Genomic DNA, 26,213 nt, shown 5'->3' on the forward strand with positions numbered 1-26,213 from the left:
CTTACTGTATCTTGTGCTCATCTTGCCATAGGTCTGCTCTGATTTCTTCGCTTTACCTCTGTTTTGCCAGCTGGGTGGAAGGCAGGGTTATAGCTGGGCTGTGTCCAGAGTGTTTAAAGTGGATGTCCCACAAGACAGATGGCATACCTTCCTACCTTATGTGGATACCAGGGCAGCCAGGGCTGCTAGAAAGCCACTTGTGGGTTTGGTGACAGCAGGTTGGTTGTGTCAGCCCTGGATGAGCCAAGCTGTGACCAGCCAGGCAGGGAAAAGGGAAACAGTTGTGGAACTCCATAGCAGTGAATACTGTGGAAAGATAGGCCATTGATAAAGTTGAAACATGAGTGAATATTAGTGGATGCAGCCTCTGCCTTCTTACCCTTTGATGTGTACAGGGTAAGTACTTCTCTAACATGTAGCAGTCCTTTTCTTTTTATACAGGATGTTTGGGGCTTGCATTTTTCTTTTGTGCTCTCATTATATGCATAACAATTGCTTGTTGTAATTTGTGGTGATCCTTTGATTGTTTTTATAATTGAAGCTGTCTTGCCTTTATTTGCTCCCAATTATAGATCCAGTTTTTATACCTAGCTGTATACTCTTATGTTCCATTATAGTGAAGTTTATTTTTATTAAATCAGTACTCTTGCTTTTTCTTCCTGAATGACTGTTGGATTCTTGTTTGAATTATTAACTTGAATTTGTCATCACAAGTTTCTATAAACATAGTCTTACTTTATATTTTAATATACTAAAGTATATTTTATGCTTTAGATTTTAGGTATGATACCTGATCCATTTAAAAATTCTTTTGTTAACGTTTGTCAATAATGTCCTTTGTTGCCTTCTCAGCCAACATATTTTAAATATTTTAAAATGCATTGATGTATTTTTTTGCCAGTTTAATTGTTTCTGGTATAGTATTTAATACTTTAACAACCTTCAGATAGCTTGGATCAGCTGCTTTTCCTTTGCCTTGAACAGTTATTCCCGAACTATTGCTTAAGTTAGGCTAAGTAGCACAGAGACTGAAAGCAATATTTTTTTCAATTAAAAACTTAATGTAGAAAATTAGGGGTGCCTTGGTGCAAGAGTTTTGGGAGCAATTAATGGAAAAAAATTATTTTCTTGTAAAAAATATCAAGATGACATGAAGATAAAATTCAAACGTTATTTTCTGTGTATTGATTTTTTTATATGTTGGTTATTTCTTCCTGTGCCTTTTAAAACCTTGTTTCTTGTAAAATCTTATTAATGGGTTCCTTGTGGTTGTGGTCAGTTTCTTGCTTCTTTTGGGGTTTTTGTACTCAGGGAAGGCTCTGCATCCACTGATATTTGTCATAATTTCTGAGGCTGAGTTTGCTTGTAGTTCCAGTTAAGTTTTGTTTTCAGTACTAGCTCTCTAACAGTTTTGAGGTGCAGAAGGTTCTGTCTTTTGCTTTCCTCATAGTTAGATTACATGAGATTATTTTGTTCTGTTTTCTGCTCTTATACTCTCTTTTCCTTTAATGTTCAAGTTGTACAGCAGTGGAACTCATAGCCCTCATCTTTAGTTTGAATGTTATTAATTACAGCATTTGAAGCTTATTTTTATGTCTTCATATTTGGGTTGCCAGAGATGGATGACTAGAGCTCGCGAGTGACTGATTCCTGGTCTGAGTAATTTGGCATGAAGGCATGTTTTTGTAGTAAACCCAGAGTAGCATAGCAAAAGGTATGTAAGCTGAATCATGAAGTGTATTTGCTCCTTGATTTCCTTGTGTGTTGTATTAAACTACGTATCATAAAGTGGATATGATAGTTTTGCTCTGGGAGGGCTTTGACAAGGGGGCCCCTGGGGTTCTGAGGCTGTGTGCTGCAGCTGGACCTGCTGTGCTGCGCCAGCCAGCTTTCTCACAGAATGTATCACCTCCCTCAGGAGATCATGGTAGGAACCGGTAGGCTGACCTGTAGGAATTCTCTCCTGGATTATCCCATCTGTCCTGAGGGACAAGGAAGTGCTTGCTTGTCATCACCTGTATTCATGATGAGGAGTCTTCTGGCCTCCAAGCCCCCAGTGTGTTTAGATATGTGTTACCAACTTTGGGCATGTTATGTCTCTAATGCTGGTCATTCTTTCCTGCACCAAAAATAATATTTTTAATTTATTTTTATAAATAAGCAGCCTATTCTTAGGCCATGTGTCATTCAGCGATCTTTCTATAGGAGTGAATGCTAAGTACATTTATTGCCTCAGAATTTTTCTTGAACTGGTGCTGTGCATTAAAGTTGGTTGTCATCTTTCTTACAGGGGAGCTCTAGATGAAATTCCAATAAATGAAGCTGAGTAGGAGAGCATAATCCATTTCAGAAAAGTTTTGATGTCAGAAAACTGTGCAACTGATATTAGTTTTAGCCTGTTTTAGATACTTAGCAGTAGCTGACTTAACTGCTGACAAATAAAAGGATTGTGTATTGCATTTGTGCAAATAGCACCTTGCTTCTACTTAGGGCAAGTATGTCAGCTTCTGTATTTTGTGTAGGTCTTTGGGTCTGTAGGTATGAAGAATGTAATATGTCCTTTTGAGGCAATAAAAACCATGCCATAAGCGTACGATTACAGAAAATACAAGATTTTTGTATGTTGTAGTAAAGCTTGTTACTTTTGCAAGATTTGTTTCAGACCAGTCCTATTAGTGCTGGAAGTCTGTGCATTATTTATTGATTTGTAGAGGAAATTTATACATGTGTTCTCTATATAGAGAGAATAGTTATCCTTTATTAGGAGCATTTTGTTTACTATGATCATGTTATACTACCTTGTAGTGTAAGAAACAGCTCAGGAACAGTGCTATGAATCTAAATTTTCCTTTATTCTACTTTTATGTGTTCTGCATATTAATTTTCTTGGCTTTCATCAACTACAAATAATTAATACACTTTGTTTTTGGCCATGCAGCTGACTTCAGTCAAACCTGTATTCATGCTGCTGATTATACTATGATAGTTATGTACGTTTTACCACAAATCTTCAATTCCATTGCTAACCAAAAACAATTCTAGCAAGTATTCCAAAGTCTAATGTACCAAGGGAAACAGAATCAAGGTTGATTTTATTTATAAAGCTTGATTAGTATAATGAAGCTGTGTTTCTTTTGTTTTGATGCAACTCCTTCAGAGTAAGCATAGCCTTAAATTATTGAGGTTTCAGTTCTGGGAAAGTATTTATTGCTATGTTTGCTGTGATTTTTATATTTGTTTTACCAAAGTAAATAATATGGTATTTCTGTGCTATCACCTGTGGGTATGTTGTCACCTAGAAAACTGAAACCTATAATATTTCATTACTTTCATTTTTCAGTACTCATGGGTAAGAGAAAGGAAGAAAGTGTTCTAACTCCTGGGTCCCAGAAAAGGCAGAGAAAAGAATACACAGATGTACATAGTGATGAGTCTAATGAGGAAGAAACTTTAGAGTTCTCAGCTAATAGTGTTGCCCCTTCACAGTTGGTAAGTATAAAAAGTCATAGAGATGAAGATGTAAGAAAAGTTCTGTGCCTATTGAAACAAATATCTTGGATGTAGGCATCAGTAGAACAAAGATAAAAGAAACTAGGCATAATTTCTGTGGTGAGGACTTCCACATGAGGTTATTCTTACTGTATTTCTTTTGGGTCATCTAGTTATAATAGTCAATCATAACATAACAATATTCTGATTTAATAGAAGGAATACTACTGTAGTTGTGAAGTAAGTGAAGGAAATGGATTTTGATAGAATTATGGTATATTTCATTTATGGTTGTATTAAAGGCAGACAAAATATTTGGAAAATTATTTATTTACTAAAAGAAGTGCCAAATACTTTTTTGTTTTACATTGCTGACACTTTCAGATATCTTAAAAAAATCTGGTGTTTGAAATGAAAATTTTGATGGGAAAGAAACTTGAAAACAGGAATATTATTTTTTTTCTGCTTTTCTTTTAATAGTTGAATTTTAGTTTGATAGAAGACTAAAAAAAATTATTTTTGAGATTGCAAATACTGTCCTGTGTATTTAGATTGGACATTAGGAAACATTTATGAGTGCTAAGACACTGGACCAGGTTTCTCTGGGGCGGTTGATCCTGTCTGGATGCCAGGTGTGCACCAAAACCACTCTTTCACTGCCCTCCTTTCCTGGATGAGGGAGAGAAAATACAACAAAATGCTTATGGTTGAGATAAGGGCAGGGAGAGATCACTCCCCAGTGACTATCATGGGCAAAACAGACTCAGCCTGGGGAAATTAACTGAATTATTTACAATCAAATCAGTATTTGAGAGATAATGAGAAATGAACCCAAATCTTAAAACACCTTACCTCCACCCATCCTTGGCTCCTTCACTTAAAATTTTCTTCTTCCCCCAGCCCAACAGCACAGGGTATGGGGGCTTGGTTCAGTTCATTACATGTTGTCTCTGCCACTTGTTCTCTTTAGAGGGAGGACTCACACTCATTCTCTGCTCCTGTGTGGATCCCTTCCACAGGATGCAGTCCCTCAGGAGCAGCCTGCTCCACTGTGGGTCTCCCATGGGCTCACAAGTCCTACCAGCAAACCTGCTCCAGTGTAGATTTCCCATAGAGTCACAGCCTCCTTTGGGAATCCACCTGCTCCAGCACAGGGCTCTCCATGGGTTGCAGGTGGATCTCAGCTCTGATGCCTGGAGGACCTCCTGCCCCTCCTTGGTGTCTGCAGAGCTGTTCCTCTCACGTGTTCGTACTCTGCCCTGGCTGCAGTGGCTGCAATTGCAGTGTCCCTTTTCTGGTTCTTAGCCTGGAGGCACTACTGCTGCTGCTGATGAGCTCAGCCTTGGCCAGCGGTGGGTCTGTCTTGGGGGTAGCTGGAGGATGGCAGTGGCTCTGTCAGACATGGGAAAGCCTCTGGGAGGTTCTCACAGAAGCTGCCCCTGTAGCTTCCTGTCCCTGCTACCACAACCCAAAACCAGTACAGTTTCCTAGAGCAGTGGTTGGTGCCCCAAGCCTGTCACTATTTACAAGACATTTAGACAGTGCACTTAATAACATGCTTTAACTTGGTCAGCCGACTGTTGTGGATCTATTGTCTTAATATTTTATGTTGTATTGATGGTAATAGGGAGAACTGTAAGCTGCTGTGTGTGAGAAATCAGCTTTGGTAACTTTTTATTTTAGTAAATAGCTGCTCTATAGCAAGTGACTTTACACAGTGTCGTGAAACCCTTCTGTTTCCTTGTTTTCTATCATACTGTAATTTTAATTCTCATTGTGTTTAAAATATACAAATTTAATCTCATTAAAATGTATATATAACTTGAGTTTTAATTGTTCATTCTTTAGTCTGACGGTGAGGTTGGGATAATTGAAAGTATCCAGCTGAAGAATTTCATGTGCCATTCAAATCTGGGGCCTTTTCAGTTTGGATCAAATCTCAATTTTGTTGTTGGAACCAATGGAAGTAAGTATTAATTGCATAGAATCTTTGTCAAAGAACACTTCTGTTAATATTGTAGAAGATGTCATTTCTTATTTGAAAAAGAATTGCTGGCCATCTTTTAGGTGTGGACAAGGATTCACTTTTGAAATGAGGTACCACACAGGTCTATCCCAGTAGTTAAAGGCTGTTAAAGGTGAATTAGGTCTTAAAATTGGAGATTTTTGCAAAAGATAATGTGAATATAAATATTTTAATAGCTAAATAATCCATACATTTTTATTTGAACAAAATTTACTTATATGTTTATTATTAAATGCACTATAATTGTCCAACTGCCTACAGTGCCCATCAGCGAGTTTGGAGGAGCCACAGTGGTTGTAATGGGGGGGTTGAAGTACTGCTGATAGTTGCATAATGCTAAACTAGATCTGAAGCACATTCAGCAACATCCTGCTTCCTGATGGTTTGAGCTTCCCGAGGACGTCCAACATTTTGAAAAGCTGTTGTGGTTAGCCTGGAGAAGGAGGAGAAGGTGTGTCCCCCTCCAGGCTGGCTCTGGGAGAAGGGTGAAAGGTGTAATTGTGAGCATTTGCCGCTAGATGGCTCCCGCAGCCCAGGGTGGGGGTGTGCCGAGTTCACGGAGCAGGCGGGTTTCACGGCCAGCAGATCCCTCATGTCATTTATTATATCATATCTTATCATGTCATATCAGGTCATTTACCGTATCATATCTTATCAGCCAGCATTGCAGAGTGCCTCAAAATTATAGCCTTAGCCCAGGCCCCAAAGGTGATAAACAGCAAAGTAGGGAGTGCCTGCTATGAGGAAGGTGTTACATAATGCAGCTCTGAGAACCAGCACAACAGCTCTGAGAGCAAATAAATCAGCATTGTGATCAGCAACTATTAAGCCAATATCATGAATGCTTAGAGCAAATTTGTTTTAACATACTCTGGTCAGGTATATCAACCCCTTGAGCCCCACATTGGGTGCTAGAAAGGACTGTTGTCATTTAATCCCTTTTGGCTACTAAATGTCATGCAGCCACTCATTCACTTCCCCATATCCTCCAGTGGGTAGGAAGGAGAATTGGGAAAAGGTAAAACCTTTGGTTTGGGATAAGAACAGCTTAATAATTGAAATAAAAGATAATAATTACTGTAATGAAAAACAGAAAGAAAGAGAGGAATAAAACCCAAGAGATAAAAGTTGTGCATAATGCAGTTGCTCACAACCAGCCCATCCGTGAGCAGCAATCAGTGGCTCCTGGACAGCATCTCCCAGTTTATGCACTGGGCATGATGTTCCGTTGTGTGGAATATCCCTTTGGCTAGTCTGGGTCAGTTCTCCTGGCCAGGCTCCTTCCTGCCTTCTTGTGCACCTCCTCAGTGGCAGAGTATGAGACACTGAAGAGTCCTCAACTTTGCTGCTTAGCAACAACCAAAACACGAGCGTGTTATCAGCATTATTGTCATGCTGCACCCAAAACACAGCACTGTACAAGCTACTAGGTAGTAAAGGAATTCTATCCCAGCTAACCCAGGACATAGAAACTATTATAGGAAAAGGAAGTGATACCTGTTTATACAATCTTGTTTCTTCTGGAGAAAGAATTTAAAAAAATAAACATAAATTTTGAAAGAGAGCTTAAATAAATGTTAGATAAATGGTAATGTGTGTTTGATTTTTTTTTTTTTTGTTGTATATGTCTTTTCAGTATGCTTTTAAGAAAGGGGAGATTCCTTGCTTCTGACTTACAACATGGTGTATCCAAATTGCTAAATAGAAGTAACAGAAAATGGGGTCAGCGTGTTGGGTTTTTTTTAGGGAGAATCTTGAAAATGGCAGATACTTTACTAGCATTATTATTATTTATATGTTCAATAAGGACAGAATTTGGACTTCTAGTAATGAATACATAACAAGTCAAAAACTGTAATATGGGTGGAGTAGAATTTGCAATATCTTCTCTTTAAAACAAGTTCAATGCTTCAATTACAGGTGGAAAAAGTTCTGTATTAACAGCACTAATTGTTGGACTTGGTGGAAAAGCCACTGCAACTAACAGAGGTTCCTCATTAAAAATGTTTATCCAAAAAGGAGAGACGTAAGTTAAACTTTAATCTAAAAGTTGCATTTGTAATTTGGTGATTATCATTGAGGTTAGCTTATGAGTTTTCTGTTTACGTTAATTTTCTGCATCTTCTTACGGGATCCAACAGGCATGAATAAAAAGCATAATGCCGAAGAGACCATATTTAAACAACACTTTCCCCTCACAAAAAACCCCCAAACCCTGAAAACAAAAAACTTCAGAAGTTTTACCACTTGTATGTCATTATTCCTGAATGTTGTATTTTGAAACCAACTGGAAGTTAAACTCCAAACAGCTGGTCTCTGTCCCCTCCAGTGAGAGAGGGATAAAGGTGGAGATTATGTGTTGAAATAAAAACATGCTGAAAAAAGCCATCAACGAGATAAAGGAAAAAAAAACACTTAGAGCAACAATACTAATAACAACAGTGTATTAAAGAGAGTGATTACAAGCAAAAATGCTCACTGAGTCTGATGCAAGGCAACTGCATCACATCCCGAGTCAGACATCTCCTGAGACAAAGAAGAAGATGGCAAATGGAAGTGTCCATGCCCATGTTGTTGAAAAAAAGAAACAATGGTGGACAAATCATCTGCACCCACACTCCCTCCCCAAGTCCAAGATAAGAAAAACAATGACACACAAACCCTATCATAGGACTGGAGCCACCCCCATGCTTCACTGCTTCACTTTCTATGGAGTAAGGGAACAAAATGGTGGCAGTTCCACTTTGTGTTCTCCTTCTCTTCCAGCTGAAGCTGTGTCCCCAGGGATGATGTGTGGGGCATAGAATCACAACATACATGGCTCTGGGCTCTGCCTCTCACAGTAATGGCAAGAAAATTACCTCTGTCCTACCTGAACCTGGGACACTGAACTAGTTAACATAGTGATGTGTTCTCTATATTCCCTGCTCTTGTGTGTTACTTCCACTCTGAATTGAATAACCTACAGAAAAATGGAGTCCATTAGAAAAATTCATAGGTGACTAGTTATCATTGTTTTGCAAGCATGAAGTTAATTATTTTTCAATCTTTCTGGTGATGTGAATGAATGAATGTAAAGACCTTGACTTACAGCTGGATATTTGAACATGCAAGAAGTGGATTCATGTCTGCTGTGAGACTGGGGGTAATGTGTTTAAGGAAACCAGTAGAAAGATAGGAGGTTTATGAGTTTACATTTACATGAAGCTGTTATTCAGAGTCAGATATCCCAGTCTTTTCCTTTCAGAGGTGCTTAAGAGTAAAATTTTTGGTAGTACTTGCCTTATGTGTGTTAAGTTAATGTTTCAGCACTCACTTGAGAAACAGGAAATAGGAATTTGGAACTGAAATTGCATCTCATCTTTTCTAAAGAATGGTTAAGCATTCTGCTCTATATTAGTTTGGTTAGGCTGTAGAAGCCAGACAACTCTGTTATACAGAAGCCAGTTTGAAAAGAGAGCTACCAAAAAGCAGCTTGATTCTGTGATGTAAAATGAGGGCACTCAGATGAGAAAGGAAGATGGAAGAAATCTTCTCTCACAAATACTTGCTTTTGGCTCATTATTTGGCTAACGCATAGGAGGTGCAAGCAGTCAGTGTATGGCAGCAGTGTGTCTGTCATGGTTATGGAGAAGAGACCTGGACTTTCTGGCGGTGTTTGATTCCATACCACCCATGTCATGGCAGGGCTGTGGTGTCAGCATCAGGAAGCCAGGGCTGAAAGCAGCTTTTGCTTTTCCCAGGTTCAAGGGAGGGGGTGTCTAGGTGTTAGGGTCAGCCCAACAGACTGCCTGTCTCTGCCACTGGTATTCTGTCTTGGTTTAGAGACAGATTTAGGAAAAAACACTCTGGAATGAGTGTGTCCTCTGAAGAGAATGGCTTCAGTAATCCCTTTTGCCAGTGAGAAAATGAATACCAGCGGGTGAAAGTAAAAAAACCCTGTTTATTAACTAACAAAGTGCCTGCACAGCATGAAAAAAAATTGAATAAATGATAGATATTGAACTTTCATAACCTTACGTCCCTACCCACACCACAACAAAAAAACCTCAGAATGCCGGGGGAGAAATAAACAGGCTGGCTGCATGGCAGAGGGGGGCAAATGGTGTCTGGCTTTTGTCTCAGGGAAGAGGAAAAAGTTTGTGCAGCGGCTTGGGCAAAACAGATGGGAGCCTGTTGGCTGGCATTGGTCCCCTCCTCACAGCAGATAAAGCTGATGGATTTTGATGTCCTTTCTCTTGTTGGTTCATCTTTGCCTCAGGTTTTGGGCTGGCAGGAGAAGATCCCATTGCTGGTGTTGGTGATTATCTGATCTTGGACCAAAACCAAGCTGAAACAGTTCAAGAAAAACCAAAAAAACACCTGCAGAAGGATTGCTGCAGGGGAAAGGTGGGGTGGGGGGGAGAAAGGAAACCTCTTGCTTAGCTACTAAAAAATTGAGTTAGCTAAGCAGCAAAGAAACTACCACTCTCCGCAGCACCCAGCAAGCTGGGGAGTCAGTCTTGAGCACTAAGTCCACACAGGAGCCCCCAAAGGCTTGTGCCCCTCCTCTGGACCCACCTTAAAGTCACAGCAGCCATAAAGCAGACAATCAGGAATAGACCATCATCATAAAATCACTCCAAGACACAGCCCCTTTCCCCTTCCTCTGAGAGCCACGTTTTCTCTGGTTTGGTGCTGAAAGACAGCGCCGGCAAGCCTAAGATGCCACTCAGGAAGAGGGAGGGAACAGCAGCAGCACAGAGCAGAGCCCAGCCAAGCTGTGTGGAGCCCTGGCCACCGTGGCCACAGCACTGCAGCACCGCTGCTGCCAGAACCACCAAGCACTCCAGTCCCACTCGTGCAGTCAGGCCCAGGAAAAGGGTCCCCTGACCTGATTCAGAGCCCTGTCAGGTCCCACCAGGTTTTGTCTTGTCCCTGTTTTCCTGTTGTTTTCAGGCTGGGGAAGGGGAAAGTAAGCCATGAGCATCCCTGACATAGTGCCTTTGTTTTATCGTGCACTACATGGTCCAGCACGAGGCCAGTTGCCATTTTGCCTTTGTCTGAGAAACCATGCCAGGTGCTGTCTTGGGGAAACATTTTTGTTTAGTGCTGAATACCCTTCTGTGGGTAAAACACTCTCTGTTTTGTATAGTCTTACTAATATTGTTGTGGTTTTAAGATTTTGCAGTAAATTGTGATTTTGTCTTATAATTTCTCCAGTTGTTTCCTCCACTGTGGGAAGGTGGTGGAGTAAAGGTGACAGCTTGAGTAGGTTTACTTTTCACTTTACTTTACTTTACTTTACTTTACTTTACTTTACTTTACTTTACTTTACTTTACTTTACTTTACTTTACTTTACTTTACTTTACTTTACTTTACTTTACTTTACTTTACTTTACTTTACTTTACTTTACTTTACTTTACTGCTGGGTACTGCTTTTCCCTTTACTTTCCCTTTACTTTACTGCTGGGTTTTAAACCAGCAATGCTTCTAATGCTATTATGGCTCAAACCAAATAAATTTCTGATTGGTACTGTGACTGACTTGCAGCTGTAACCTGTAGGATACATGACAATTTCTATGGAATATTTAAGTGTTCTGATTTTTTCTTGTTGTTTTTAGATTTGAAATTAATTTCAGGGGTTTTAAAATTGTTTTTGTTATTTTTTTAGTTCTGCAGATATTTCCATAACTTTGCGAAACCAAGGAAGAGATGCTTTTAAACCAGAATTGTATGGTACCTCTATTACTGTGAATCAGCGCATCAATCAGGATGGAAGCAGAACTTGCAAACTGAAAAGCAAATCTGGTTGGTGGTAGTTTGCTTTGTTCTCAGTCTTAGCAGTTCTCTAAACTTATTCATGGCTTTGAATACCTTGATGTTAGTAAAGGACAATGATTCTCTCTTCATAAAATCACTCAAGGATGATGACAAGGTCCATTTTTCTTGTTTTTATCCCAAACTAAAAATATTTTAGTATGTCAAAAGCAGTTATGTATTTATTGGTATGTATTATTTAGTATGTCGGGTGTTACATTATGTATTTGTTTTTACAAAAATCTGCTTGTGTGATGAGGCTGAACATAGTTTTTAGTCTTTTTTGAGATTTTACTGAATTTGCTGATTTATCTAAATTCTTTCACAGAGGGTTTATGAGGCAAAGAAGGACTTCAAGTAGAAGTCTTTCTGTGCAAATAAAAGTATATTGAAATAATAATAATTAAAACACTAACCAATGTTTCTAGTTTAGGACTAAGTCTGTGTTGCAAAAAGATGGATTTCATATTTTAGATTCCCTACAATGAAAAAAATGCTGCAGGGCATTGTACCTGTTGATATTTTTCCTTTCTTTTTTTTTACCACTAGGGACCATAATTTCTTCAAAGAAAGAAGAACTCATAGGAATACTGGATCACTTTAATATACAGGTAGTTGTTGTAGTGTTTAAATTCTGTGGTATTAAAGAAGACATTGGTAAATGATATTATAATTCTTCAATTAAAAGGAAATGTACCATTCCTTAAAGGAGAGAGTTGCACCTCTTTCATATCATTTAAAGATCAAATTCATCAGCAAAAGGAAAATTGAAATATATACCTCATGCAATGCAGAATAGGATTCTGTCCCAGACAGATAAGTATTTGCTGTCATCTGTGAGCTGTGAGTCATGTGTCCTGTTGGCAAAAGTCTTGACATATGTAGGTTTCTTTTCTATCTGGAGAGGTTTTTTTCTGCTAATTATTTCAGTTCTTGCTGTTTCAGAAATTTGAATGTGATTTTTCTGCCTGAGTAATAAAAGATCATAGTGCATATTCATAGTGCATATTCATAGTGCATTGTGCATATGAAGTTTAAAATATTCAACTTACTTAGAATTTCAAATAATAGAAATTTCAGTTAGTATGTATTGATTTTGCTTTGTGGCAACATCTGTAAGAATATATGAGTGAATTTATTGCGTTATTGCAATACTTTGACACAACAAGAATTTCTAATGCTGATTTTGTTAAATAAATGGAACTTAGAGGTGCTATTTTTATAGAAGTCATGTATACTTTTGGAAGCAGTTCCTTAGTTGTCCTTGCTGTGGTTCTATTTTATATTTGGTATAGTTGCTTTTTTTAATCTTCTGTTTGTTATTGGTTTTGTTTGTTATGCTGTGTTTTTTTTGGAAGATGTGAGAGGATTAGCAAGCTTGATTTCACAACATTACCTTAGTAATAGGTTGCAAGACTGAAACAGTGTTGTCATTTTCATGGATTTGCAGTTACATGGTAACTTGTAATTAAAATAAAATAAAAATGATTTATTTTTGCAGGTAGATAATCCTGTGTCTGTTTTAACCCAAGAGATGAGTAAACAGTTTTTACAGACTAAAAATGAAGGGGACAAGTACAAGGTAAGAAGAAAATTTAGCCTAGTCGTAAAACAATAAAATACCAATTGCAAATTTTTAGAGCATTTGGAAAAAAAAAAATCAAATTCCTTAATTTTAATCACATGTTTTGGGCTAACTCAGGTAAGTAGCTAAATACCACACAGCCACTTGTTCACTTCCCTTCTGTTTTGCCCCCAAGCTTGGGCTGGGAGAATGGGAAATGAAGAGTAAAAGTAAAAAAAAATTAGAGTAGTAATTAGAGTAGTAAAATTTTTGCGATAACTGAAGTGAAAGCTGGGAGGAGAGAGAAAAAAAGTGAAACAAAATAAGAGATGCAAATGCAGTCACTCACCACCTCCTATTGGTAGACTGAGGCTCACTGTCCAAGCAAAAGAAGGCTAATCCCCCTAAACCCTCTCTTATCTTTTTATTGCTGAGCATGACTGTGCTGGTTTGGGCTGGGTTAGAGTTAATTTTCTTCATGGCAGCTTGCATAGGGCTACTTTGTGGATTTGTGCTGAAAACAGTGTTGATAATAGAGAGATGTTTTCCTTATTGCTGTTTTTGTAACTGCTGAGCAGGCCTTACACAGAGTCAAGGCTTTTTCTTCTTCTTTTTCCACCCACCAGCGAGGAGGGTGGGGGTGCACAAGGCTTTGGGAGGGGTCACATCCAGGACAGGTGGCCCCAGCTGACAAAAGGGATATCCCAGACCATATGACATCATGCTCAGCATATAGAGCTGGGGGAAGAAGGGGGAATTGGGGGGTGTTTTGAATGATGCATTTTTCCTCCCAAGTCACATATTAGGCATGATGGAGCCCTGCTTTCCTGGGGATGGCTGAACACCTGCCTGCCCCAGGAAGTGGTGAATTAATTCCTTGTTTTGCTTGGCTCGCGTGTCCAGCTTTTGCTTTATTAAACTATTTTTGTCCCAACCCGTATGTTTTCTTGCTTTTGCTTTTCTGATTTTCTTCCCTGTCACGCCCCAGGGAAAAGTGAGTGAGTGGCTGGGGCTAAACCATCACAATGACATTTTCTGAGGTGGCATATCTCGTTGGCTGCTTGGTTGTATCATTTGCCTGGTTGTATACCTCCCCAGCTTCTTGTACACCCAGCTGGTCTGTTCACTGAGAGGGCAGAATGAGAAAAAGGAGGCTTCAGTGCAACAGCTAAAACATGAGTGTCTAGTCAGTATTTTTTTGCTCACACATCTAAAATAAAACACTATAACAGTTCCTGTAAAGAAATTTAACTCCATCCCAACCAGAGCCAGTGCACTGTCTGATTGCACCAATCATCCACTTGCACAAACAATATTTCTGAAGATTCTTCTCTCTAAAGAGATGGGTAAATTTAAATTTTAGGGCTATGCTGAGTTAGTTCATTATTCAGAAATAACCCTGTTGGAAATGAGTCTTTTAAGTCACCCAAAGAACCACTGGCACAGGTATCAGCAAAATCAGGTTTAATATTAAAATCAAAGTGTGGCTAGGTTCATTGGCAAGGTTCACTCTCCTACTTATATAGATGCACAAGAGGAAAACTGACCTAAAACCTGAAATTAATCAATCTAAAACCAAAATCAACCTAAAACGATCTAAATGGATGTTGGAATGGGAAAAAGGTATGGATAAAAAGGAGTAAAGGAGACCTTCCCATTAAGTCACAAGGTTCAGAATGGATCCCCTAGCCAAACCTAGCTCTGGACTTGACCACAGTTTAGGCCTAAAGGTTTTGACAGTGCATTAATTTAACAATACTTAATTAGTAGCCTGCTTTAAACAATTTGACAGATGATTCTTAGAGAGTTTACAGTAGCACAATGATAACTCACTCGTAGGCCTAATTTTCTTACTAATCTAAGTACTTAAGAATCTTAAGAAACATTCGTAATACAGTTGCTATACCAGATGCACACTTGTATGTAAACAGACCTAAAGATTATGTACAAGCTGTGTATCTGTGAAAAAGTCCCCTGCAACTCAGAGAAGTACTCATGTCAAATGCCTTTGGATCTTCTCAGAGGGTGAAGGTTGATCCTTGAGGAGTGGGAGTATCAGCCCAGACTCTGTCAGCTTCTGGCAGCAGTCCTCCAAGTAAACTTGAGAGTTCTCTGGCTCACAGTGGTGTCTCACTCAGAGGGAGATGCTGTCACAGCCCACTGTGCTCCAGGAGAGCTCAGTGGATCTCACCGGGGACCATTGTTTATAGGGTCACAAGAGGGTTGGCTTTTTTCATAGTAATTTTTCACCCTTACCACAATTCAAGTCAGTAGCTTTCTGTGAAAATTTGGTAACAAAAATGTTGTTATATTTGGGTTTTTAGTCAGGCAAAAAAAAACAAGTTTCAAAGGCTCTTCATTTAGAAAGAGGAGCTTGTCAGACAGTGTAAGTTCCTAGGAGTAGAGAGTGTTTCTGATATACTCAAGAGGAGCTGAGCCCAGGTTCTGTTCATCAAGGCTGGAGCTAACAAACATTTCAAATACCACATTGCAGCCCGAGGAGGGGTGGAAGTTGTACCACCACAACCTGACCAGTTTTTTCACTTTGGATATCATTCAGCATGCAGGGATGTTGGGATGAATGCTCATTCTGTTGTAATTATTGAAGGTCCACTTAGATATGGTGCTGATCTCACATCTGCATCTTTTTATTCCCTTTTAGTTTTTTATGAAGGCAACTCAGCTGGAGCAAATGAAAGAAGATTATTCATTTATTGGGAAAACTAAAAAAAATACCCGTGTTCAGATAGAACAAGGGGAAGAGGTATGTAAAGTTAAAGTAATTATTAGGACAGATCTGAGCAGTGAAGGAAGTACACGAGTTAAACTGCATAGTTTGGTTTTATTAGGTGTCAGTGATAGTGAATTTCAAAAACCCAAATCTTTCCAAAATTTCATATTATATCACAGTCATGATTGAACCCCTATTTTCTTTTTTAAGCGTCTTGAAGAACTTAAGCAGCTTTATTTGGAAAAGAAGGAAATTTTCAAAAGCATCGGGTTTGTGAATGACATGCAAAGTCGTCTCAAAGATTTGAAACATCAAATGGCATGGGCAGTGGTAAATGTCTTGCTAAAATATGTTTGTTCATGTGAAATGTGCTTCACTCCCAGTCTCCTGTGCATATGCTAATATGGGTTTCTTTAGGTGAGTGAGATGGAAAAAGAAGTAGAGGTGCTCAAAGAAGGTGTCAAAGCCGAAGAAGAAAATACAGAGCTCCTTCAGAAGGTCGAAGAATGCCAGGTACATGTATGGTCTAAACCATACAGCACTCTAGCTGTAGTCACCCCCCAAGTCAGAGGTCTGTTGTGAAGGTTTTCGTGTGTATCATTGCCTTTAGAAAAGAACAATGATTTCAGGAGGCATCTGGGAGTTTTGGGATGGTTCTTGAGGCTTCTGTAGGTAGCAAGAAAGAATACATTCTGATTCACATATGAAACACATTTTGTTGAGAGAAGCAGGCACCATTATTTTGAATCTATAATCATAGAATAGTTTGCGTGGGAAGAGACCTTAAAGATCGTCCAGTTCCAACCCCCCTGCCATGGGCAGGAACACCTTCCAGTGGATCAGGCTGCTCAAAGCCTCATCCCACCTGGCACTGAACACTTCCAGGTATGGGGCATCCACAGCTTCTCTGGGCAGCCTGTGACATTGCCTCACCACCCCCACAGCAAAGAATGACTTCCACAAATCTAACCTAAATTTCCCCTCTTTCAATGTAAACCCATTATTCCTTGTCATATCAATACAGATAATGAAGAACCCTCTCCAGCTTCCTTCACCACCCTTCAGATAACAAAAGGCTGCTATGAGGTCTTCATGCAACCTCCACTTCTCCAGGCTGAACAGCCCCAAAACTTCTCAGTCTATTAAAACTCCTCCAAACTTTCTTTGTTAGCACTTATTTTGCTTTTCTTAAAAAAATGGGGGTTTTGGGTTTTTTTCTTTCTTTCAAAAAGTATGTGTTTCACAATTTCACATTTTTGCTGTATGGTCAGCATGTCTATGTAGCAATGAAGGAACATTGTGTAGATACTGGTTTAATTTTTTTTTTTTTTGGTCATGGTACTTGACCTTATTGTATTAAAAGTCCTGTGTTTGAGGAAACCTTGAGATAGAAAAAAAGGTTGCTGTCTATGTCACAGATTTGGTAGTCTGTTGATTTCCCAAGAATGAATATTTATGAGTTTTCATCTTAGCATATCTATGGTGGCAATGTCTTGCTCTTTTTTTTGAAACCCAACAGAACTCAAACAATTGAAATGTGTCTGATTCCTTTGAGAGATATTTGTAACATTAAGAGGTTTTGAAAAAAATTTTGTTCCATTACTACTTGTGTGGTTGTTTTTTCACCAAAGGCAAAAGTGAATGAAGCAGAAAAAAAGTACAAAGCAATACAAGACAAATTGATAACAGTAAGTGAAGAAGCACAAGACCTTCATCCTCAGTGTATTTCTTTGAAGGCTGAAGTGCAGGCAAAAAGAAAAACAGTCAATGAAACTGAGGTAGGCAAAAGAAACCCTTTCAAAGTTCATACCAATTTAAAGCTATAAACATGTCCATGCTCTGCCCATCTCTAACTCTACACCTGCGTCTTGGTTTCTTGAGTCCATGGTGAGTTCAGAACAGGTGCAATTTCCTTCCTGACTGGTAGTGACTGTTCAAGAGCCCTAGTGGTTTTGCCTTTACATAGTTACTAAACAGTTTTAAGCTTAGGTCAAAATAAATGAATAGATGTAATTTTTGAAAATCAAGTTATGTTTGTCTGGTTTGGTGCACTTCAGTATTTACTCAAAACTGTAGTTCTTTCGGAAATTATTTCTTCTATTTCTTAAACTACTGTATCCTATTTCCTTGATAGATCATTTATAATCGTTCCAAAACAGAGTTAAAACGTCTGGAAAAAGACAGTGAACAGCTACATAAACGAATTGAGGAACTGAAAAGCTGGTAAATACAGATACAGTGAATTTGGTGTATGTTTATTAAGATCTAGGTGGAAAAGAAGTGAGCTTTTCTGATTACTGAGAAAAACTGCAGTAATAGAAAATATTTACTTAGTCTTTAGCAGGGTCCAGTTAAATACCTGAATATTTCTGATCCTGCTTCTTTCCATACCAAAATTTTGACTGGAATGTCAAAAGAAGAGGCAGTTGGGTGTCAAAAGTGGCTTTTCTTTGTTTGTTTGGGGTTTTTGTTTGTTTGTTTTGGGGTTGTTTTGTTTTGTTTTGTTTTTGGTGATAACTGATATTCTCTAGCTTCCATGTAAAACAAATATGTCTTAAACTAAATGCAATAAGAATGTAACTGGGGGGAGTTACATGTGATTAGAAATTTTAAAAAAATTAAAATTGGCATTACTGTTATGTATATCTTGCAACTTAGCAGTATCTTAAATGTAAGTGATGGGTATATCGTCTCTATGTTACAGGTAATGAAATTCATGTCACTTGTAAATCAATCAGTATGCTCTTAAAATACGGACATATGTTCTTTTCTAGTGCTAATCAGGGATCAGAGCCTGAGAACTTGGAAAGGCAAAGGAGAATTGCATACTTAAGGGAACAGTTAAAGGCATTCCATGATGAAGAAACAATGATTGGTCAGCAGCTGGATCAGTTTCAGCAGGCTATATCTAAGTGCAGGGAAGTTCATTCTAGACTCACGTAAGTTATGCTTTTTGAATGTAATTGTTTGCCTCTGTTTCAAGTTAGAGAGATCCCTTCTTTTATGTATCCCTTCTAATGTACCTGTGCTCCCTGAGGTGTTAGGCTGCAGTTTATTTTTCACATTATAAGAGAATAGATACACTTAGGAGTAATTGCTGCTTCTATAGTTAAGGCAGATTCGCAGAGGCTTTGTGGCAAAGAGGTTCAAATATGAATTTAGCCCATACCCAAGACAGAAAAAACAAAGCACTCTGGCTTTGATTTGGAAAGCTGAACTTGAACAATGATTACTGAAGGGGATTATGGCAATGTCAATTATTGTCTTAAAGGATTTGAGAATTGTTCCTTATTGCACCTGGTGTATTATTTAAATGCCTCTTATCGATTATTATAACCAATGCTTACTGTGTGTTTTGTTGAAGATATTTGAAGACAGTGAAATTGAGACAGATAATTAGAAATAAAATAAATTTATTATAATTTGTTAGAAATAAAAAAGTCTTGTAGAACTGTTGCAAAGTAGTAGTTTCCTCTCTTGCTTTTTTTTTCCTCATGTTTCTTGAAACTATAAAAATCTTACTGCATCTGTGTACCTAGCTTTACATTGAACTACTGATACCTTGATACACAATTCTATTAGTAATTGAAAAACAAGGCTTTATAAATATTTTAGTGCACTTTAGGCTCTATAACTACTGAAAAAAAAATCTGTTATCTTAGGAGAGAAAGCAGTGAAGTGCAACAAGCACTGGTTGCCCAGCAGAAGCAGCTGAGAGACCTGAAAGATAGTAAAACAAACACTTTGAAAAGATTTGGACCACATGTACCAGCATTTCTTGAAGCAGTTGAAGTAGCCTATAAACAAGGACAATTTAGAAAGAAGCCTCTTGGACCTTTAGGTAAGAACAATTTCTGAAACATGTTTTCTCATGGGATATATTTGTGTGGCTGTTAATATAAGTAGTGGTCTTTTTTTTTAGAGATCTTTGTTCTTTAAGGAACTTCAGATACATCTTTTTCTTCTGTACTTCCTGGACTAAAGGTTTTACCCTGCTAGGTTATCTTTTGCTTGTTATGCACTTGCTAACATCTACTGGCTTTCCTCAATTTCTAGCCATTTTTGTTGAGGTATTTTACAATGGTAAACTTTCAGTGCATCCCTCCAACTCCCCCACATCCTCAAGGCATCAGAGAACTGTGCTTTGACTGCTTGTTCCTCAGTGGATGGCACTGTCCAGATCATGGACAGATTTTGTTCAAAATGTCCAGTGGCTGACTTGTGGGTTTCTCAGACTTGAGATGTTTGGAAGGAACAGGTCAGACAGACACAAATGAGATTTTCTTTGGAAGCTGGCTTTTATTTGTCTTCTGTCCAGCTCTGAGAATGGCTGTTATTTTCAGTTTGTGAATGGGAGGAAAGGTTTCAGCATATTGTGGATGTAAAGTACATGGCATTTACTGCAGGGTAAGAATGTGTGCTACTGAAAACAGGTGATATAATGGAAATCTTCATGTTTGTTTAATTTGCAGTATAGTAGTTCTGCCTTAATCATTAAAGCATTAAATTGTCGATAAGCTGTCTTTGCCTTGATATATTTCTCCTAAGCTGCCATAAAATTGGTACCCTAATGGAGGAAAATACAGGCCTCCAACTATATGTAGGTGTCTCTAGGCAGAGAAATTATATGTTTGTGTTCTCAGGTCTGTTGTTGTGTCTTTTAACTTTTAGTCAACCTCTTAATTTTTTTTCCACCTATAAGAAAGGTTTATTTTAGACTCTTAAACCTGCAATACAACAAAACAAGAACCTTGAGTGGTAAAAATGCTCTACTGAATGTTTTGTCATGGAACACAGCACCTAAACCTTGCTTCTTATGTTTATTTAGGTGCTTTGATTCATCCAAAAGATCCTGAACTGATCTTGGCTATTGAATCCTGTTTAAAAGGCCTTCTTCAGGCATTTTGCTGTGATAATCATAGCGATGAAAGAACTCTTCAGTCACTGATGTCAAAATATTATGCACGTGGACATAGACCTCAAATAATTGTAAATAAATTTCAGAATAAAATTTATGATACTAGTCAGAGGTAAGTATGTTTTGAATTTTATTGCTTGATGGTTGAAGAAAACTATTTGCATTTTTTTATTTTTAAGAATCTCATGTGAGTTTTATGAATGGTGGTTTTTTTTTTTTCTTTTCTTCAGAGGTGTTCATCATCCAGAATTCCCATCAGTTCTGTCTGCATTGGAAATAGAAAATCCTGTGGTTGCCAATTGTTTGATTGATATGAGGAATATAGAAACAGTCCTGCTGATTAAAGTAAGGCTTTATGCTCCCTGTTGATCTTTAAAAAAAGAGCATGGAGCATTTATGGTGTCTTCACTGGTAGTGTCTGTAATGGATAAAGGAGGTAGAGGAAGTTTTGCTTCTGTCTCTGCCCCATGTGTTTCAGGACCTTCCCTGTTTTTTCTGGGTTGTTTGCCACTACCTTTTGGTGCCTCTGAGTGGTGTAATTTCCCATTGTAAATAGTCCACGTGTGTGTAGTCAGCCTCCTAACTGCTGGCTCTGTCTCATGTCTCTCTGTTACTTGGTGGGTTCAGGATGTGCCACTTTTGCATAGTCTGGGAGTACCAAAATTTCCAAGCTGCCCCTACCAGTTGTACCTAGAAGCTGGTAGCTAAGTTTTCTGGCACTGTCTGATTTCTGATCTTAATTGATTTTTGATTTTCAGTTAGTACTGAAGATACCAGCTCCTGCAGATAAGATTACAGATAAAACGTTCAAAGATAAAAATAAGGTGTATATGTTTTTATTTAGAGAAGGCAGGATGTTCTCTAAGTAAGCAGAACTAATGATACTTACTTTTTGTGAATTTTATTTTTCTCCTAAATCTCTTGTTGCAGTTTATCCTCTGATATTCTTACTGGAAAGAGGCAGCTCATCCTCTGTCTAAAGCAGAGCAGACTGTTAATCAAGCATGGCTGTCACTGAGTGGGTTATGTAACAGCTGAATTTTGTAGGCTTTTCTCATGGCAGGAATGTTGGGATCCTTCTTCCCTCTCTGCCTGAACTAATCAGTGATTTTCTTAACATTATTACCTTTGAGCCCTACCTGAACAATTTCAACTGAATCTGAAAGAAGTATTCTGTGGAAAAATTGATACACTGGAATGGATAACAGGGTTGCCTTGGACAATGGCACTTGTGACCACTTAGTCTGGCACTGTCAGAGTTGGGTTTTTTTACCAACATGTTTCCCTAAACTTTAATCAAATATTGTTTGATGTCCTTCATACCTTGCTTTGGAAGCTTCTTCCCTCTATGTGTGTTTATTTTTGACAGTTGAATATATCTGTGCATAGTGACCTTCTGGTTAGTGATTTTTTTTTTCCCCAAGGCAAATTATAAGGGACTGATTAGATTACAGAATTCACAAATAAATGACAAATTAAACTTATTGGGTTCTTGAGAATGTCTTACTCAACTAAGAAAAGTAGAATCTTGACATTGACGTTATAGATAATTTTCACATTCTTTCATTAATGTATTTCTTTTCCTTTAGAATTGAAATTATTTCTGGGTGAAAACATCTAGACAACTTTTAAATTCTTATCTTTAATTATGGTTGCATTTCTGCTGTTATTCCAAGGCCGTTTTCTTTTTCAGAGTAGCCGTAGGGCTCGTGAGGTAATGCAGAGCAATCGGCCCCCGAGAAACTGTAGAGAAGCTTTCACTGCTGAAGGTGATCAGGTGTTTGAACGACGCTATTACTCTTCCAATTTTGTCAGACCCAAGTTCCTAAGTCAAGATGTTGAAGCAGAAATCAGGTTGGCATCTTGTAACATGTTTGTAAAAAGTGCACTTGTTGGCATGAATACTGGAATTACATATTTGTCTGTTTGCATGTACACTACTCTCTAATTACTCCATTTTCTTTCTGAGATTTACATTTCCTTTCTGAGAATTCTAGAAAATTTCAGTGCCTTTTTGTGATAAGAACAAACCTGCATTGTATTTAGTTATCTTTCAGCTTGTGGCATGTAGATCTTACCCACCAAGCAGGGATTTTCTGTGCTCAGTACTCCAGAAAGTCTAGCTACCTTCTTTTGTTTGCTTGGTCAAAAAGAGTATGGAGTCGAGGCTGTTTCTTTAAAGATATAATACTTGAACAGAGATGTCGTAGTTTACTGCAAGGGAGGCCTGACTATTCAAAGCACAGTTGTTAGCACACATCCTCCTGTTGGTTTCAAACTTTGCATCTGTGTTTCCTCAGGCTTTTGACTTCATTCATGATAGGTATCTCTGAGAATTCTCTCACCTTTTATATTTTTAGGGTTTTTTTCTCTCATTGCTTTCAAAATGGTAGTTGAAAAAGCAAAATATACTTCAAAGATTACAAACTTGAGCTGTCACCAATGAAATTTTTGACAATAGAATACTTTCATTTTGAGGCTCAGATTATATTAGAGACATATTAGGCAATTTTAGTATTAATAGCTGATAGTATAAACTGAATTGAATGTTAAAATTTATTTTTATAAACTCAAAAGTTTTAAATGTGTCAGTTAATTGTAGTTTGTTCAGAACAATATATAATGAATTTCACTCAAAAATTATTTTCATTTCCAAAGTGTTACAGGCATTCCATTACCAATTTTGCTATGGGGGAATGATGTAGGTTAGCTAAAAAGGAGTGCATTTTTGCCCTTTGTCTTGTCATGCATATAATTTTTTTTTTGTGTATGTGTGTGTCACAAATAATATATGTGTAGTATGTAACATCTCAATATCACATTGTTTATAAAGTCACTTGAATAAGGAAATTGAAACCAAAAGGGTGCAGTTGACAGCCTCTCAGCAGCGCTTACATTCCATTGAAGAAGAGATTAGGCAGAATGAAGATCATCTCTATGGTCATCGGCGATACCAAAAACAACTACAGGTAAAAATAGGTACAGTGTTGGTTTTTAGAAACTCCTCAGTCTTTTCCTATTTTGTTTTGACTTCTGCAATCTATCTGGAGCGCCTGATAGTTTTTAATTTTTATCCTTACTTTTCTTGTATGCTTTCATGTTTTGGTTTTTTTTTTTTTAGTACACTCTTACAGTTGAGGACAGAATGATAGGGGCCACATCAATCCTTACATATGCTGTTGTTTCTCTTTGGTATCTTTCCCCACCTTGTGCTAAATCTTACAAATTTCTACTGCTATTTTTGACACTAGTATTAAGTCGTTTTACAGAAAAGACACTTGCATCATATAATGCTTCTCCCTCCTTTATTTCTGTTGAGCCTTGCCTTTTCATTCCCAAAAATCTTGTTAATCTTATGCTCTTCAGGTATATTCTTAACCAATCTTGAGACACTGAATATTTCTTCTTTAAGTTCTCTTAATTTTAATTTCCTTATAAACCATTTTACAGCTTTTAGCCTTTTTCTGTGGTCTCTGGTACTTCTAGGTAGTATATATATTTTTGGTGGCCAGTAGTGCTCCAGGTAGGTAGTGTAAGCTAATACATAATATATAAGTTATATTCAGTAATTAATAAGTAAGAAGCAGCAAAAAAAACCCCTAGCATGCAGTCTGAAATGCTGAAGATAAATACTTGGAGAAAAATTAAAGTGTGTTTTATTAAATTGTCATATTGAATGGAAATATGATAACTTAATGAATTAAAGCACATGACTTTAAGAACAAGTTATATCTCATGAAAATGAATTCCACAGGTGGGTGTGAGGAGTTGTGTCTCTTGTTAGTCAATAACAAAGCTAAAAAATACAAGTATCTTCTTTCCTGTGATGACTTAAATAAACAAATGTGATCTTTTCTCTTTAGTTAAGCTCCAGAACATGTATTTTCTTTTTCTTCCCAGGTAAAAATAAGAACAGCAAATGCAGAGATAGCAGATCTTGAAAACGTGGAAGAGCATCAGTCAGCAGACATCCATATATTAGTAAGAACAGATTATGCAATTATGTCTAATCAGCGTATGGATAACGTCTTTTAATGTTGGCAGTGCTTTGAAATATGCAAAGTTGGATAGTGAGGAATGGGACACTCAGCATAATTTTAAACATTTCTGTAAATTGAGTGATTTTATTTTTGGTAATTCGGTTTTTTCCCCCAGATTTTGCAATATTTGTCTTTTTGAATCAGAAAGTATTTATGATGATAATTCATAGGAATGATGTTATTTTCTAGGAGACAACAACAATTCACTTACTCTTCCTGCATTGCATTGTATATTGGATGTATATTGGCCATAGATCCAGAGGGAAGTTACGTTGTTCTTTTCAGTCTTTCCATCACAACTTCAAAATAAAATCCTTTTAATTATCAGTCACATAAATATGAAGTTCCACTTTCATTTTGCAGTTTGATTTAGTGGTCTCCTACAAGATTTGTAAGTTCTATTCTTGTCAGGCTTTAGAGACAATTACATTGAGCTGCTCCTGTCCTTACTAGAGTTACAGAGTACTTCATGTAATACTGTACCCTAATACTGATAGTAAAAAAATCTGGTACAGTAGTTTACAAATATGTCTCTATTTTTCTTAACTCTAATACCTTTTGACAGCAAGACGAAGCTGAAGAAAATAAGGGTAGGATGGAATCTGTGAAACAAGACATGCAGCTACAAAGCAGAAAATTGGAAGAACTGAAAAACAGTCTCCAAGCAGCTGAAAAAAAATTAGAAGAGGTGAAAGAAAAAATTCATCAAGTGGAAGAAATTGCTGGCCCAATCAAGGTAGCAATAATTTTATATTGTATTTTTGATTTGTTCAATTTGTGTGTCAAGGTGAATGAGGTTGAGAAGAGGTGAGGCAGGAGAACTTTTTATTGCCTGATATACTTAAGGTCTACCTAGAAAATGGAAATGGAGCATTCCATCTAGAACATGTTGGGAAATAAGCTTGGCAATTTTTGAAGTTGATTGTTATGTGTAGTCACTGTAGTGTTTTATGTTTAAAAAGAGTTCATTTCCAGGTATCTTTAGTCATGGAGTGAAAAGGCAGGAAAACCAGTTTCCTTGACTTTCCTTTCTCATGCATCATATTTTTTGTTTTGTTTCTAAGAAACCTTGGCTAAGAATGTTCATAACAATTTATTTCTCAGAATATCATTTGAAGTTCTATATGAATTGGTGGTTATTTTATGAAGTTACATAATCACAGAAGGTGCCAGTATATAGTTTTAATTATACAAGACTACAAAAGGCACCTGGAAATGGAAGAAAAATAGCAAGACTTAAGATAAATAGCAGAATGGTGATAGGCAAAATTTGATATTGGCAAATGGAAGGCAATCTCACTTTGGCAAGAAGAACTTACGGTTTGAAAATAGAAAATAGGTATAAGAGTTCAGGACATTTATAGTGCTGTAAACTTGTGAAAGGATGAAATGAAGATAACTTTAAAGATGACTATGGCAATCTCTTACATGTTTCATTTAAACTGTAAATTGCTGTGTAGTTAGCCCAAATTAAAAGAGCAGACAAAAAGAGTAAGGAAACATGGCAGCAAAGCAATGGATAAATGTGTTAGTTCTAATGTATCTAATATGGAAATTCTAGAGATATTCTCTATTTAAAAAGAACTATTCTGTATGGAAAGAGAAGAGATTTATTCAGAATATGAAAACATTATTGCTTGTTA

General features: G+C 37.5%; 1 protein-coding gene across 6 annotated transcripts in view; it reads left to right on the forward strand.

The window, feature by feature from the left end:
* The window catches only part of SMC6 (structural maintenance of chromosomes 6), a 37,693-nt gene that overhangs the window by 1,450 nt on the left and 10,030 nt on the right, over positions 1-26,213 (forward strand). For 3 of the 6 annotated variants that reach the window (XR_014616037.1, XM_084202528.1, XM_084202526.1), the window contains exons 2-20: positions 3,341-3,489; positions 5,338-5,455; positions 7,436-7,541; positions 11,172-11,308; positions 11,867-11,928; positions 12,819-12,899; positions 15,544-15,645; positions 15,823-15,942; positions 16,030-16,125; positions 17,244-17,390; positions 17,747-17,835; positions 18,387-18,551; positions 19,275-19,453; positions 20,441-20,642; positions 20,761-20,875; positions 22,224-22,384; positions 23,364-23,499; positions 24,431-24,511; positions 25,136-25,306. Coding sequence is in view for 5 of the 6 variants with exons in the window: in XM_084202528.1 (XP_084058654.1) it covers positions 3,346-3,489; positions 5,338-5,455; positions 7,436-7,541; positions 11,172-11,308; positions 11,867-11,928; positions 12,819-12,899; positions 15,544-15,645; positions 15,823-15,942; positions 16,030-16,125; positions 17,244-17,390; positions 17,747-17,835; positions 18,387-18,551; positions 19,275-19,453; positions 20,441-20,642; positions 20,761-20,875; positions 22,224-22,384; positions 23,364-23,499; positions 24,431-24,511; positions 25,136-25,306 (2,412 nt within the window). In the remaining variant the exon portion in view is untranslated. Of the gene's footprint in view, positions 1-1,619; positions 1,715-3,340; positions 3,490-5,337; positions 5,456-7,435; positions 7,542-11,171; positions 11,309-11,866; positions 11,929-12,818; positions 12,900-15,543; positions 15,646-15,822; positions 15,943-16,029; positions 16,126-17,243; positions 17,391-17,746; positions 17,836-18,386; positions 18,552-19,274; positions 19,454-20,440; positions 20,643-20,760; positions 20,876-22,223; positions 22,385-23,363; positions 23,500-24,430; positions 24,512-25,135; positions 25,307-26,213 lie in introns of those variants that run through there. The other 3 variants (XM_084202527.1, XM_084202529.1, XM_084202530.1) reach the window with 3 other exon arrangements.

Source organism: Fringilla coelebs (assembly GCF_963513975.1).
Source record: "Fringilla coelebs genome assembly, chromosome: 3".
Classification (NCBI taxonomy): domain Eukaryota; kingdom Metazoa; phylum Chordata; class Aves; order Passeriformes; family Fringillidae; genus Fringilla; species Fringilla coelebs.